Source organism: Phalaenopsis equestris, unplaced genomic scaffold (assembly GCF_001263595.1).
Source record: "Phalaenopsis equestris unplaced genomic scaffold, ASM126359v1 Scaffold000511, whole genome shotgun sequence".
Classification (NCBI taxonomy): domain Eukaryota; kingdom Viridiplantae; phylum Streptophyta; class Magnoliopsida; order Asparagales; family Orchidaceae; genus Phalaenopsis; species Phalaenopsis equestris.
The window spans coordinates 2,926,689-2,943,963 of NW_018164951.1; the positions used below are offsets into that span (position 1 = coordinate 2,926,689).

Consider the following 17,275-nt stretch of genomic DNA (forward strand, 5'->3'; position numbering starts at 1 on the left):
TGTTATTTTGACCCCCAATTAATGAACTAAGGTAAAAGGACAATTTTGTAATGTGACACCGCCACCTACCACATCTCTACCTACCTCCCACCTAACTCCCACCTACCACTCTCTTGCTTCTATAAATAGAGAGGGTGTGAGGCCTAGGAGAGGAAGGGAGGAGATATCTTGAGCTACCACAAAGGAGGAGAGAATAGCTATAGAGTTAGAGATGAGGAGAGCATCTTGAGGCCTTGTATTAAGGTGTCGCTTGAGAGGGAGGCCATAGAAGGAAGATGAGGGCTCATCTCTATGTATAAGCTATGTATTCTCCATTTCTTTTGCCTTAGTGAAATATTTGATTGATTCCCTCCCGTGGACGTAGATCCAGTTGGATCGAACCACGTAAACGATCTGTGTTTGCTTGTGTTCTTTTTCGTCTCATTTCTATGTCAGGAAGTACATATCTCACAACAGAATCAAATAAAATTTTTATAAAATCAAACCATTCAAACAAAAGTTTAACTCTATTTAAACGGTACATATATGATGATAATGAGAGAAACCAAAATTACTAAGCGAGGATTACAAAATGTTGATCACTAGAAGATTTACTTCCAAACACTTCAAGAAAGCTTACCTAGAAACTCTATTTTTCGGTTCACTTGATTAAATTAGACGTCAAACCGAGCCCGTAAATCTAAAACCAAACTCCAATATTTTTAAAATCATAATTTAATTTTTTTAAACCGAATCAAATCAATCAAATTCACTCGGTCCTGATCAGCTTTCCGGTTTAAACTAAACATGGCACATCCCTAATTGCACTGAATTCAAATTATTTCAGACATTAAAAATTCAGGCTTTACATATCATGACTGTTAATTTTTTTTCTTATGAGTTAAGTAAATGTTCAGACCCGATTATTTAAGTAATGGACATTATCATGCGATTAATGTGGGAAAGGACTAGACCAAATTTGTCAACTATCAGCATAAAGCAAGACCTTAAAGATAAGAAAATAATTTGTTGATGCAAACTCTGTCGGCCGACTGTTGCATTTTATAAGGTTAGAATTGGAAAAAAAAAATTACACACGAGAGAATATTTGATTAGACGAACTAATAATTCTGCTAGAGAAGAAGGTTATCTAAGAGCATATGTAATTTTAGTTTTTTATTTTTATTTTTTGCATAAACATTTTTATAAGATAGTTTAAGAATATATATGTTAGTCGGCAGTCCAGATAAAGTGTTGGAAAAATTATTACGTACGTTCACCGTACGCAGAAATACGTACCGTGAATCAATCAAAATAGTCCCCTATCAAAAGTGTATGTCAGTAGATCTCAATTTTAATTTTTATTTTTAAAAAAATTTCTCATTCGACAGCGGACGCAAATGCAAAGAACTGACAACTATTTTTTTTTCTTACATATATACAACAGAATTCTTATTTATTTGTCCAACTATTATTTAAAATTTAAAATTTATATTTATAATACTTTAATATTAAAATTTTATAAAAGAAAAGATGTAATTAACTTTTAAAATGTTAGTAGTATTTTTTATGTGATGTCAAAAATGAGTGGTATATATGTAAATATAAAATTTTAAATATTAGATATGTAAACATATTATAAGAAATGTGCAGATAACTTTGCAGGATATTTTGATTTAATTTAATATTATTGTCTTTCCATTTTTTGTGCATGTTTTCTTTTGATTTAATTAAAGTTCTAATTTCTTTATAATTAAATTTAACTCTGATGAATTTTAATTATTTAATTTTAAGATTAACATTTAATTTGATATAAGTTAGCATTTTATCTAGTTTAATATTTATTTTTATATTACGTTTTTTAATCCATAAATCCGGATCGCCCAAATTAGACTTAAATCATGGGAAATTTACATGCAAATCACACAATTTTTATGCATTTATATATCCACACCCAAAAGTTTTTTTATTTATAATTCTAACACTTCGGCGGTATAAATGTGTGAGCGAAAGGTTGTATCTCACTTTTAAAAACATAATGGTTGTGGTGTGATTGATGTGTTGCTACATAAGTAGTATGCATGCAAATAAAAGATTTTAGGTGTGACATATAAATACATAAGAATTGTGTGGTATGTATGTAAATAAAGAGTAAATGTCATATTCATTCGAAACAACATTTATTGGTTTGAATCGTTGGATATTAGATTGGAATATAAACATACAATAAAAAAGAATTCATTTAAGTAAGCTTCATTTTTGAAAACAAAATAATTACATTTCATCAATGTTAAAATTTAAATAATGCCATTTTGCTAACAAAACAAGATTTCAAATCTTCTTGGCATACAATTGACTATTCTACTAATTTATTTTTGTTTGTCACAGACTGAATAGCTTTCTTTTTTTTCTCAAACAAGGATTTGTTGGGAATCAATTTTGTTCGCTGTTTTTTTTTAGCTGTTTTTTTTAAGAAAAAAACATATTTTTTTATATGTAGATATATTCTTATATATTTTGACCCTTAATATTTTAAAATAAACAAAAAGCACTCAAAATGCCAAAGAAAGGTATTTTGAGTGTTTTAAAAATAGTTAAGTTTACTTTCAACATGCCAAATGTATTTTTATTTCTAATCAAAATGTATATAAAATAAAAATAAAAATGATCCCAAAAGGCCACTAAGAATATTCCTTCAACTATTTATGTATTTTGATGTAGTTTTGATATGGATAGTACTTTTAGAAGTAAATTCAACATTAATTGACATTTAATTTTAGCAAATTTATAATTAACATGAATTACCTGATGAAACAAACCACACAAAATTGAAAATGATTTAATCCAAGCCCAAATGAGCCCAAATCAAGAACATTAAGTGATATTGAAAACTTCAAAATATAATCTTTGAATTTTATATGCTTTTAGCTAAATCAAGTGCCTAAACTTAATAAGTTTAATAAGCACATGCTCACCAAATTTTAGGGTCATTAACATGCATACATGCTGAAAGAATTATCTATAAACATAGAAATCTGTATGAGTCATTCAATGAAGTATTTTAAGACATTAGCCAAACATAATTGAAATGCCCCAACCAAAGCTTATAAATAGAGCCTTATTCTTTATGTAGAAGGACCTAAACTTAAAATTAAAGGGTGCTTAATGATCTAACAACAACCACCAACAATTGTCTTTATTTAAGTGTCAATGTATGTTCATCGCGACCTAATTACGGTTGTCAGATTGCCATCATTTTTACATCATTTTCTGATTGCTGCCATCTGATTAATTATCATTCTTTTATTGTTTAATCGATGTTGCCTAGTTACCAGTTCACACTTTACTACTTCCTCTGTAGATGTAAGAGAATAAGTTAGCCTTGATTACATTATTTTATAATTTATCTTCTCTCTAATTAAAGGCAAGATAATTTTTGCACAAGTAATAATTGTTCGTGTAAAAAAGGAGTCATATTAGGTTGTCATGGCTCCATTTAATTATATATGCCAAACTTTTTTAGAGTTATTCTAACATGTATAAAATAATATAGTAGTGTGATCAATTCCTATGATAATATATATTTAGATCACCGATTAAACATATTTTGGATGGAAGTCATCATCAGACAAGCATTGCTTGATTATCATTAGCAGCATTAGTTCACATGGCCCCTAATAAACCATTACGATCAACAAATAGTAGGCATTATTAATTCTACCATGAATTGATCATGATAGGTTGTAACCGCCACAAGATGTTATTGTTATTTATATATAATACTCTTGGTAAGGATTAACATATTTTTGTATGATAATTATAAATAAACTCTTAAATCAGGTCATCTGCAAAGAAGTGACAAATTAAAAATACAACTACAGATCCTTCAAACTAAGTTTTATTTAATGATGTATGCAAAAATAATTGTTAAATATCTTATTAAATCTTACTTGTTATGAATATCTTAATAAAACTAATATAATGAACCTAAGATAATCAAACTTCAATATCTTGAAAGCATGAGGATATATAAAAAACCTCAAATGAATAAAGAGTATCAGCTTCAAGTAGTCCAATGAATTGTTCTGATTTTTGAAAAACTTGATTAGAATATCTCCTAAAAATTATCATTAGATATTGCTTCTATACCTTTGGTGGGAATTTCAGGGAATTTCATGATGTGAGATTTATGAGACTCAAAAATAGTTCTATAGCTTTGTGTGCCAATAGTTAATCTTAGGCATCTAACGATGGCAAAATCTATTGAAATCTACTTTGATGACCATAAAAATTCATCTCTGATGCCCACTATTTATGTTCATCAGCCTTCATTGCTATATGATTTTTTTCTCCTTTCATAATTTCACGAAAAAAAATATGTGCCTCTTATATCCCCAATCTATTTATTTTTTAGTATGCTAAATTTTATAAAAAAGCTTTTCATCTACTATGAATATTTTAGCAAAACATAAAATCATGTTCACAATTACAAGTCACTACACAATCTTTTCATTAAATAGTAAAAAAAAATTAATAAAAATAATAATTTAAGCAAATATTTTGTATCAATCAAGATATAAAAGTTAATTCGAATAAAGCTTTAGCCTTTAGTAATAATCATATGTTAAGATGATTTAAAAATAAGTTGGATTTTGCACTTGGTAGTATTCTTTTGGGAGCATTAGTAAAATAATAACTTATCGCTAAGCATTATTTAATAAGGACAAAAAATGCATCATTTACATCTAAAAGTAAAGCTTCCCAATATTTGTTAAATGCCAAAGTCTCCAAGCTTGGCATTTGTTAAATTCAAATATATATAATATGTATTTTTTATACGTTAATATGTATGGAGTTATGTGGAGAAAAAGACATAAAGAGTTGAAAAAGGGTCGGTGCTCAAGTAATCATTACAAGCACAAAAAAGGAGAGAATGCCGGTGATTAAAGAAAAGATTATCATCGCTAATCCCCTTTAAATAGTGTTTAATGGCCTGTGATGTTGAAGGATCAATATTTGGTAGATTTGGGTAATTATGCTGTTTTGTTGTTCTATGAAAATGGAAGGCAACAAATTGTTTTATAAGTTGCTTCATTAGTTCCAAAGTAAAGCACTAATTAAGGAGATGACAAAGTTAAAGATGGATATCAAGAGTAATTTATTTTGTTGATGTAGATAGGCATGGGGTTTGATTTACTTCCATTTATTGTATTAGGGTTGGAAAATTATGGAACTATATAAAGGACTTAATTTGTAAGTTATTATAGTTGCCATCTATCTTTTTTTTTTGAAAAGGTTGATCGGCCTTTATATGTAAACTATTATAGTTCCCTTCTATCTTTTTTTGACGAAAATGTTGATTGTCGATCAACCTCATAGTCTGGCCGAGGAGTGGATCCTCTTTCAGAAAAATGTGCAATTTGATTCTATGCAGGGATCAAACCTTCAACCCGTGAGACTTACACCAAAGGCCGCAACCAATAAGCTAGACTAAGGCACGAAATAGATTTTATATATATATATGAAAATGAAAGGCAACTAATTGTTTGATATGATGCTTCATTAGTTCCAAAATAAAGCACTAATTAAGGAAATGACAAAGTTAAAGATGGATAACAAGAGTATTTTATTCTGTTGATGTTGATAGGCATGGAGAATGATTTACTTCCATTTATTGTATTAGGGTTGGAAAATTATTATGGAACTATATATAAGACTTAATATGTAAACAAAATTGGAAGGCGTTAGTGCAATGAGGCAATATCATTCGAGTGACGATAGTTTGACAACAAAAGACGTGTGATTACAATCATGTGATGACAATCAGGTGATCGAGATCTGACAATTGTTAAAGTGCGATAATGATCAAGTAATTGCGTTCACACAGTTGTAATAAAAGATTATGTTTGAGTGATGGTGGGGTCGGAACAATGGTGGAATGATCATTATTAGGAAATGATGATCAAACAACTATTGCCAAATGATGATGGTTTAAAAATCGTGTTTAGACAATGGCGGTTGAGAGTCCACAATTAGAAGACCGTGGGCAGGCGAAGGTGGATATGAGATCATGGATGAGTCACGTAGGTCTAAGATGGATTTCAAACAATACTAGTTGTCAAAGGTGATAAGAAAATTATAGTCATGAGTAAGTAAGGCGAGTGGGGGGGGGGGGGGGGGGGGTGTTGATGATGACAATGTTCAAGTAGTTGTAGTCAGATAGTAGCAATTAGGTAGCGATGGTTTTGTGTTGGCAGCCAGGTAGCAACAGTTCTACAACCGTGATTAGTTGGTGAGAGTTTGATAATAACGATTTAATGATTATAGCCTGATGGTGAAAGTTGGGCAACAATGATCCAATAATAATGGTCGAGCGGTGGACTAAGACTGATAAGATGGGTTTTTCTTTTGCAAGAATTTGACTTTAAAATAGTAGATAGGAAGGAAACTGAGAATAAAATTACTGATCATTTGTCCTGATGATCATAGCCTGATGGTGAAAGTTGGGCAACAATGATCCAATAATAATGGTCGAGCGGTGGACTGACGACAGTACTTAGGCTGAGCAATTAGGTTATTTAAAGTTCTAAATTCTTCCAATCTCTTTAATATAATGAGTGAGCTCCACAATATGCTTATCCTTCGTTTTTTCCTACAACTTTGTAATGCGTTTTGCACCTTTTTATACTTTGGTTGGTGCGGCTTATCATAAATTATTATATTACATATAAATGCTATAATATGCATTGAGATGAGAGTTCACAACACAGTTTTAAATCTTAGCGTGTTCTGAAAAAAAATAAAGAAATTTGTTTTGTTAATCTGAAGTTGAGTTGTGCGTGTCTCAAGAGGTATGTTTTTTGTCATTTTGTTAAATTTGTTTATTATTGTTGTGATGTTACCTCTATTTTGTCTTTAGGGAATGTTGAGGGCCACAATCGATATTGATATTAAAAAGGATATTATAAAAGTAAGGTATCATTTATAAAACATAGGACTGTGTTAAGCAAAATGAAGAAGCAAACATATAACATCAATAAAATCTGAAATATGTAAAGAAAGAAATTGAAAAAAGGGCGAGCTTAGAGAGCATCTCAAATTAAATAAATCATAGACTCTATCTAGGCTGAGAAATAGGACCTAGCTAAGAGAAGATCTCAAAGAGGTCATCCGGTCGCAAAAATAGTAGCATCAGTTCCACAATCAACTGACCATTCATGTAGCCCAACAAAATAAAGTCGATTGAGCCACAAACGAGATGTGAGTTCATCGTGCCCACAAATACCAAAGAACCTATCCAAGAAGACTTTTTGTTCCCCGGTGTAAAGAAAGACTACCATATTCCTCAAAAAAATATCCAAAAGGAGGAGAATAATATCTTAATTGATGGCATTCCATCAGCCCACACCCATTCAAGAGATTAAGCCTTCCTAGAAACCATCAACAATAGCAGCATGAAACACAACAAACCCAAACTGACCCAGGGATGGTCATAAGCCTCACAAAATAAGCGGAATAAGAAGAAATTGAATCCCAATAAACACCATTATAAACATAACAACCCCAAAACAAAGCCAGGGAAGGTCGTACGTGATCCATAACCCAATAAAAATTGGTATAATCTGCATTGAGATGTTGTAGAAATTTATATTACATCATGAATAGAGATCCTAAATTTCCACCTTCTAATTATGACTTTGATAGCATGATTAATATTGTTAATAATAATATTTGTATTCCTTAGAGTTTCTATGGTTCTCGGAATTCCTTTCCAACCATAAATAGTAAGAAGTAACTTGAACAATTAACAGAAAAAATCGCGTTGTAATAACACATGAAATACAATAAACATAACTAAGAATCTGTGGAAGAACATAATCATAGTGGAAAAAAAAATTATGGGAAATGCAGCCTTTCAAAATTTTGTAAGAATTTTGACATTCAGAAAACAAATGTGAGATTTTTGGGAATCTTTAAAAAGAGCACGAGTTGTAGGAACTAATCCCTCTAATTAATAAAATTTTTAAATTTTTTGAATGAATTAAAATTAATCAAAATTAAAAAAAATGAAAAAATCTTTAATTGTATGGGGAATTCTTCTAATCCTCCCACACTTTAAATAAAATTTTCATGAATTTTAGAAATATATAAATATTCTATATAATTTTTGTTTTGAAAAATAAAAATAATGGGTGTGGGGAGGGAAATTCAAGAACATTCTATATAATTTAATTCTATTTTGACATTTTATGGACTTTGTTTTGTCATTTTGTAGTAATAGGAATTTTTTTCATACATTTTAAAGTGTAATGCCTTAATTATTTATATTTTCCTTTTATCATTAAAAAAAATAATAATAACTTGCCAAAAAGATAACTAATTAATTAAATAGAATGTAATGAGCAAGCCACTTGGGCTCCGTTTGGGGCAGCTTATCCGCTGCGACGGCGTTTTGAAAACACCGTCTCACCGTTTATAAATTACGTTTGAGTAACTTATCCGAAAACACAGTTGTTTTTTTACACTGAACACGGAAAGTAGGTCGAATCCCGCAGTTCACGTTTCCAAATAAACGACTTATCTGAATAAGCACAAGCTGCCCCAAACTCACCATTGAATTCAAAACTCCTCACAACCACCCATATGGCTATTTATGACTAATAGAATTAGCTCCATATAGGTTTATTAGTTAAATGGTTGAAACTTAATGTTAAAAATAGTTTAAAATTTAACAAAAAATAAATTAAACTAGATAGGGTTAAGGCATTTATCCCTATCTGTGAAGAGATTGTCCTATTAGGACCATAGTGCTAGGAATGATGAGAACCCCTTCAAGAGTTACATTAATCCTAATACTCTTCAAAATATAGATTTAAAATTGAACTAAATTAAAATCAATAACTTAAAATTCATTCCAAAGTTGTTAATCATTTGAAATCACTCAAGTGTATAAATTGAGCAAAGTAAGAGAAACTAAATAAAATTGAAAATAAATGGTCCTTTGGAGACATACCACACTGACTGTACACACAAGATTGTTTTTCCATAGAGCAAAAATTTGTTGTGATTACTTTTGAATATTTTGTAAAGTGATTATTTGTTTGTCATTTAAACTGAAAGGCAGACATGTTAATTACACACTAAATAGGATGCTTTAGCAATTTTTGTAGTCCAAAATCTTTTTTTTTTTTTGGTAGGTGATTATTCCAGGCAAAGCAAATAAATATGTTAGAATAATTTTAACCTGACAATGATTGTCATGGCATGACAGGAGAATCGAGAATCACTAACCCCAATCACTAATAAAACATCCGTCGGTTTGAGCGCATGTAAAAGTCATAGGTCAGCATGAAGATTCACCTCATAAATAATAATATATCCATGGGAGGCAAACTAGCTTGGTTAGATGGACTCCACAAATTAACCACTACATCATTCTAAAAGTGAAACCTTTTAAAGAAAAGTATCGAAGCATCCTTTGTGATTATCGATGCTACCTCATCGGGATTCTTTTTTTGGCCATCAAGGGCGTTTCTTGAGACACGAGAACTTCAAATGAAAATCAATGACAAAAATATTTCTCTTGAAAGTAATAACAGCCTGAGGAAGGTGTCAACAAAGGCTTGGGAAATGACGCAACAACATCATAAGGAAGGAGACAACAATAGCCTGAGAAAGAAGGCAAAAACAGCCTGAGAAAGAAGGCAAAAACGGATTGAAGAAGGAGGAAACAACAACCTTAGGAAGGAGGCAGAGATACACTTCAATTAGGGGAGGATTGGTGTGTCTTCTCTCTCCCTCAAAGGTCCTATTTATTAGCAAAAATCCTGAAAAAAATAGAGAAAAATTTAGAATTTTGAAGTTTCGCTCCATGAACAAATCCACAAGCATGCACATACGCGCAATTGCCTACAAGGACGTATGTATACACGTGAACCCTTGTAAGCTAAATGCTTTGTGCAACTGCTCCACCGCCCATTTCCTATTAACCCGGTTTTCCCATGATCACACTATCCACATCCGCGCCGACCTTGTCCATGTCCTTGTATGCCCTGCGTGCCCGTAATATGCCACTGTCAGACAAGTGTACAATGATGAGTGCTTACACTAATGCCATTGTTGTTCACATGCACATGCTCACACACTCACACGTGTCACTCGCTCGCTCACACACTCATAATTTCTTTTGTATCTACATACCCTTGTGCACATTGCTATGCCTCCATTCGTACTCCTATTTGTTGCTCGCTCGCTCACACACTCATTATTTCTTTTGTATCTACATACCCTTGTGCACTTTGCTATGCCTCCATTCGTACTCATATTTGTTGTCATACCACCACCATTTTGGCCGCCACAACCGTCATACCATAACTATCTGGCCTCTATTGGACCACTGCTATTCGACACTGTCGGCACCACCAACTGGGACATTACCAAGCTGATTAAAACCCCGCATAACATACATGGCAATTCAAATCTCCCCATAGTATGTTTTTGTAATATTTGAAATTATATTTTTAGACGACACAAATAACATTGTCGAAAATAATGTGAAGAATGATGTGTCTTCAACAAATTTTTATCCAACATGAATCTCAATGTATTTTTAATGAATGAAACCACAAAATCAAATTCAAGGTCATATAAAGCCCTGATTTCAATAAGACTATAGTCAAAATAACCGTCTCGATAGGACTATCATAATTAGTTCAACCTAGGTCCAATAATGCCCATATCAAACAATTGAAGCATAATTAGAGGTTTTGAATAGTCGATTGAATAATAAAATGAACTTCAAATTTGACATATTCATAGTCAAATTGAGTGTCTCGGTCAGAGAAAACCAAAGAGCCTAAGAGCGCTCAATTTCGAGGTCATTAAAGCACCCAAATCTTGAAAAATATGCTATGATTAAGCGGGGTCAATATGAACCATCCAATCGGATCGTAGATGAAGTTAATCGCCAAAAGACAAAAATAACCATCTCCAATAGCTTACAAATTAACTCACTTTCTTCACTTGAGGGAGGAGGTTAAACAGAGAAATTACAAAACTTATGCTAGAAAGAAGACCTGATTATATCAAATTTTCATTGTTTTGATCCTGCCACGTGTAAATATATCAGTTCTACACTTCATAAAAATTCACATGAATACTTAATTTGTAAATATCAATGCTTCAAAAGATGTTTATACAATCATCCCTTACGTTCTTGTTTTTTTTAACACCAAAAGATGCGGTTCCCACACGTCTCTGACCGAGTCAGACCGGGAGCACTAAACCGGGCAGCGGCCGGCCCGCTCGGCTCTTCCAAAGCGTCATCTCCCCCAAATCCCCCGTCGCCGGCCCGCCCAACACCCTAACCGTCACGCTTGTGTTAAAGTACTCCCTAAACTGCGTGATAACCCCACCCTCCACCACCCACGCGTGTACCCAATAGTCTTCCTCCTCGCCGCTCAGCTCCCATCCCTCCACCACCACCCACTTCCCCAGCTCCGCCTCCCTGCGCGGCCTGAACCGGAATTTTTGGTTCTCGACGCCAGTGAGAATCCGCATCATGTGCTCCCTCCCCGGTGGGCCGTGAAACCGCCACTCCAGCTCGCCGGCGAGGAGAGCCGCCGCCTTATTCATGTCGCCGGTGGATAGGGATTGGTACATGTTCAGCACTAAGGTTTTCTTTTCGTTCATATGGATCAGAGGAGAGTTCGGTTTAGGATTTCTGTGGTTGTTCGGTTAATAGGTAGAGAGAGCTGCTTTATGGTGGGGAACAGGGAATCAGGCGCAGGGCTTATAACAAATTTTTTTTCTTTATTGGAGTTTTTTTTTTTATGGCTCAATAGGGGGAGTCAAAATGTATGGATTTGCAATTCCAAAGAACAAGATTTTGCCAAGGTTTGGGTCTGATTATTTTGACCTTTATTTAGGCGGCTTAAATTTTACATTTATTAAATATATTTTGCAGACCTAGCTAAGAGAAGAATTGAAAGTGGATATCTCGTCACAAAAGTAGTAGTATCAGTTTCACAATCAACCAACCAATCGTGCAACCCCACAAAATATAGTCGATTGAGCCTCAAAGGGGATGTGAGTTCATCATTCCTCTCCCTAAAAAATGTCCACAAAGAGCAAAGAACCTATCCAAGAAAATGTAGTTCCCCGATGGAGTGGAATGATGAATTGATGCATTGCTAGAAAACTCGTTGTAGTAGAGTGACAGATTATGACAAAAGAAGAAGAATTAATTGGCCCCCGATAGAGAGAGCGGATGCCAACACAACTATATCGCTAAGTCGAATAAGACAAGTGAATGTGTTGATGATGTGCTTAGCCTATGATTGACTTGGGGCACGACAACGACGTTGTAGATCATAGTTACAGTGTCGTGCACTCAGCGAGGATGTCCCATGTATATCACATAAAAAATGGATGCCAATACACATTACCATCATTTTTCTAAAGCATGATTAAAATTTTAGAATAAAAATTTTTCAATAGGAAAAAATGCTTAACAACATAACTTATCATTTCTCACATTAGAGGAGCAAAATATATTTTTCATTTGTAAGGAAAAAAATTAATATATTCATCTATGCCACAACTATACCAACTTTTTTTTATAAAATTATAATTTTTTTTAGAATAGAAATTTTCATATAGAAAATATTCATAACGTCATAATATATTAATTCTCACATCATAGGGATGGAAGGTATATATATTTATATATATATATATATATATATAATATTCATATGTACTACCATTATACAATCAATGTGCCACCATTTTTCTAAAATATTGTAACTTTTAGAATACATATTTTTAAATTGAAAATATGTATAACATCATAATATATTGTTTCTCACACCAGAGGATGATAATCGGAAGATATGTTTCATTTATGAAAAAAAAAACAAAATATATATATCTATAACACAACTATACCACAACTATACAACCATTTTTTTAAAATATGAAAAAACTTTTAGAACAAAAAATTTCAAACATTGAAGTCGCAAAACATCATAATTTATTGTTTATTGCATCACAAGAGCAGAAAATATAGTTCATTTCTGAGAAAAAATATAATATATACATATGTACCAGAACTATCCACCAATCATACCCTATTTTTTCTATAATATGGTAAAATTTTTAAATTAGAAATTTTCATATAAAAAAGATACATAATATCATAATTTATTATTCTCACATCACATAAAAAGAAGATATGATTTATTTGTGGAAAAAAAAATGCTGTTACTCGTCGTTTTTCAAGTTTAGTGCTCATTTCAAGCGTGGTTCAGTTCACTGCCAAATAACATAGATACAATATTTTCTCCTATTAAAGCAGCCACTCCTTCGATCCCGTCTCCTCCTGTCTCCTTCTCGACCTCTGTAGTTAGTCTTCGTCGCTCCATCGTCTTACCCTATTGCTTGCCATTACGCCATTACGCCATTACGCCATCTCTGGATTCTGGTCGTACAAAGAAGCAGAGAGTCTAGATTCTGATCTCACAAAGAAGCGAAACGATCTCTGGTCTAGTCACAGGAAGAAGCAGAGGTTAGGAAAGAAAAGCATTTTGGATATTGAATTCACTCATATGCACCAAAATAGGCGAAAAATTTGCCTACGTAAGATATTTGCAGGGCTGCGTACACCATAGGTTATTCAGAGGCTATTGAGGGATTATAGGTATGTTACAAAGATATTATAGGGGGTATAATGCGGATTTAACCTCTCAATATCCTATCAATAACATCTGATGTACGCAGCTCTACAAACGTCTTACGCACCCAAATTTTTCCCCCAAAGTAGCTCCTGGAAGTGCGAGAAGCTTTTTCTTCAAAACTACCGTAATGATCCCCTGTTTCATATGATCTGACATTTTGCCAGGGAAAATTTTTCCACTAACTACATAGGCTTTGTTTGAGAACTCGGTACAATTTCGTTCCGATCTAAAAAAATGCCAATAAATGCATTGCGAACGTAAGTGGAAGTTTTACAGACGTACCGTTATTTTCTCTCCATTTCAGGATAAAAATTTGCATATGTAAGATGTACAACAACGCTGCGTACGTCAGATAGGTTACAAGGAGGGTATTAAGGGTTATATCCGTATTATACCCTCTGTAATCTTCGTGTAACTTACTTATAACCTATCTGTAACTAGTAAGTTTCGTGTTTTTATTTTCATATATTTATAAATTACATGTAGATTATAAGGTTACAAGGAGATTACAGTAGGTATAACATGAATATAATCTCGAATACCATTTCCATCACCTATCTTAAGCATGAATATAACCTCCAATACCATTTCTATCGCCTATCTTAAGTACGCAGCATTACGTACATCTTACGTAAGCAAATTTTTCTCCCATTTCAGGTCATTTCACAAATAGAAATGTCCAAACTAACCTTTGCATGCCTTTTGTTCCCCTGCTTCACCGTTGGCGGCAATGCTTATAGCGGATTCATGGCAGGGCTCATAAAAATATCAGCACAGTTTATCACGTGTATCGTCCGTCATTCACTAATTTAATTTTTTTTTTTTTTTTTTTTTTTTTTTTTGGTACTCAGCCCTAAAAATAAATAATTAAAAATCATATTTGATTTTTATAAAACCTTTTTAAGTACCAAAAAAAAAATTCATGCGCTGCTATACGCCTTGTCATATGCCGCTCAACTTGTCGTATGGAAAAAAAAAAATTGCGTATGATGAGGGTTTAATTATTTATAGAGCCGAGCACCTGCCATACGCCTTCTTTGCAATTTCAACGAAAAATATTATTGCTCAGTTTTATATGTTTATTTTCTTTTATTAATAGCAATATATGTTATTTAAAGTTCACCGTAATAGTCAACATTAAAAATTTTAAATTAGCATTAAAAGGTGTATGCGATGATGTTATTTTTTTATGTGATATAAAAAATTTGAGTGGTAATAATATTAAAATGTAAAGTCAAGCGTTAGGGATGTAAATACATTGAAATACATAAATATCACTCAATTCCGTATTTAATATTTTTATTTGTGCATTTACATATCTAACACCAAAACTTAAATTTTTATGTATGTCACCTTATTTATGCATGAAAATGTATATTTCTGTATTGGAATAACTATCATCATAGCTTTCATATCCACATGCCCTAGTGATGATATATATAATGGAATCTATGGAGGCTTTAGACATCATGATTGGTGTTGATGGAATCCAAAAGTGACAATTATATGTAATTTTTGTGTTCTATAAATACTCCAATAAAGAAGAAATTAGTCATATATCGTGCGATCTAAGTCACAACTTTCTAATAAAATGTAAAGATAGAACGTCAAATAAATTTATCTGGAAGATAACCTATAGAAAAGTGGTGAAGAACATTATGTAGTCAAGCCAGAGAGGATTCCTAGTTGTCTGCTTTAAGCTTGGTTTGATTTTGCAAAACCCTAGGCTCGAGGGTTAGTCCATGGTTGTGCTAATTTGGGACATCAACAACTAATTTAGCCAATTGGTCCTGAGTGTTGTTTGGAAAAGATGAGAATTTCACATTTATTTTATTATTGTAGATGATGTTTTACAACTAATAGGATTTAGCTCAAGTCAAATTTAGGTAATTATTCAAGTTTGTTTGGGATCAAATTGATTTTCATTTTATATATTTTAATAATACAATTGTTTAATGCATTTTCTTAGCAATTATTATTTTTATTTTTAAGAAAATTTATTACAATTTGTTGTCATAACTATAGCTAAGTGGCCACCATTGTTAGTGACCACCATCCGTGCCTGTGTTGACTCAATGGCAACCATTGCCACGACAACAAAAATAAAAAATAATATATTTTTAAAAAATCAAATACATATTATTTCATATAAATAAAGAAATAAAAATTTGTAAGAAAATAAAAACTAAAATTGACCCCGAAGCTTGCATTAGTATTTGTCAAATTTCATATAACTAATCCTTCAAAATCAAATATGGTGGCAACTAATGACAGGAATCATGCAGTAAGAAAATAGTAGAAAATATCATGTCTTGTTATCATTCCAAATATGCATGTAAACGAAAAAAATAACTTGCTAATGTGCATGTATTATTTAAATTTAACATTTATCATAATTCTTATCGCATCCCAGAGAATTTGTGATAATAAAAATATATTAATGTAATAGCATTATGTTGAGAAATTTGGGTGAAGAAAAATAGTAATCGACATAAATCCAGAAGAACACAAAGAGATTTAATGAGGTTCGGTAAAGATGCCTACGTACTCGGGAGCAGAGCGGGAAATTCCTTTCAATATTCAGAAAATGGTTAAAAAAATCAGGGATAAAATCTAGAGTTGCATACATGTCTATTTATAACACTAGAAAACTCTGAAATACAATATGTAATTACCAAATTACTCATGTACCTCACCCCCGACCCAAATAAGGAAACTCCTCTGATTTGGACATAATATTCCGCTCTGCTCGACTCCGCTCCAGAATCTACCCCTTTTATGATATATGAGCCATATCTAACACATTATAAGAAAATCCAACACACATATTGATAAAAAAAATTTGATAAATGAGACACCAAGATTTTTTATGTAAAAAATCTGAAAGAGAATGCATGTTACAAGACTTCACTATAAAAAAAAAATCGCCCAACAACACATTTTTTTAGCAATTAAACCGTAGTTAAAAGATACACTATAACAATAGTACCAACTGAGACATTTTCAGTCAGTGTAAACTGTTGCAATAGATGTCAGTTTAGACCCAAAATTAGGAAGCTTCTTGAATTTGAAGGCCGTAGCCATAAAAATAAGTTGTTAAGAAAATGTGCATTAAGTCTATCAATGAATCATATGTTGAGAAAATAAATTTATAGGTAAATTTTACGGTGCAATGAAGAAACAAGAACCTCATTATAATTAGGCTTTAGTTTGGTCTCTTGAGCTCTTTTATAGCCTTCCATTATATTAGAATTTTTTCTTCGGTGATATTCTTAAAACCATAATGATGGTAGCTTATAAGATAATTTAAGTGTCATTTTAGTATGTGTGTGTGTCTATATACATATATATATATATATATATATAGCAGCCGTTCACGCGAGACTAAACCCTAAATATATCTGTGTGTGTGTGCGTGTCATTTTTATTTATAGGAGAATGAATACTCATAGCTTGGGGTGTCAGCGGAACTCCATGTAATGAAAAAAAATTAATGAATTCAATGAAAAAAAAATTAATCTCATATTTAACTAATTTCAAATTAAGGGCTCGTTTGGTGC

General features: G+C 32.3%; 1 protein-coding gene across 1 annotated transcript; it reads right to left on the minus strand.

Annotated features, from left to right (window-relative positions):
- Nucleotides 1-11,244: 11,244 nt before the first annotated feature.
- Nucleotides 11,245-11,822, minus strand: LOC110028423 (wound-induced protein 1-like). The gene has a single exon (XM_020730257.1). The coding sequence runs from the start codon at nucleotides 11,668-11,670 to the stop codon at nucleotides 11,245-11,247; it is 426 nt and encodes a 141-aa protein (XP_020585916.1). The 5' UTR covers nucleotides 11,671-11,822.
- Between the last annotated feature and the right edge of the window lie 5,453 nt (nucleotides 11,823-17,275).

What these genes read in the sequence shown, in the direction of transcription:
- LOC110028423 (XM_020730257.1), bottom strand. Translation starts at nt 11,670, where the DNA reads ATGAACGAAAAGAAAACCTTAGTGCTGAACATGTACCAATCCCTATCC.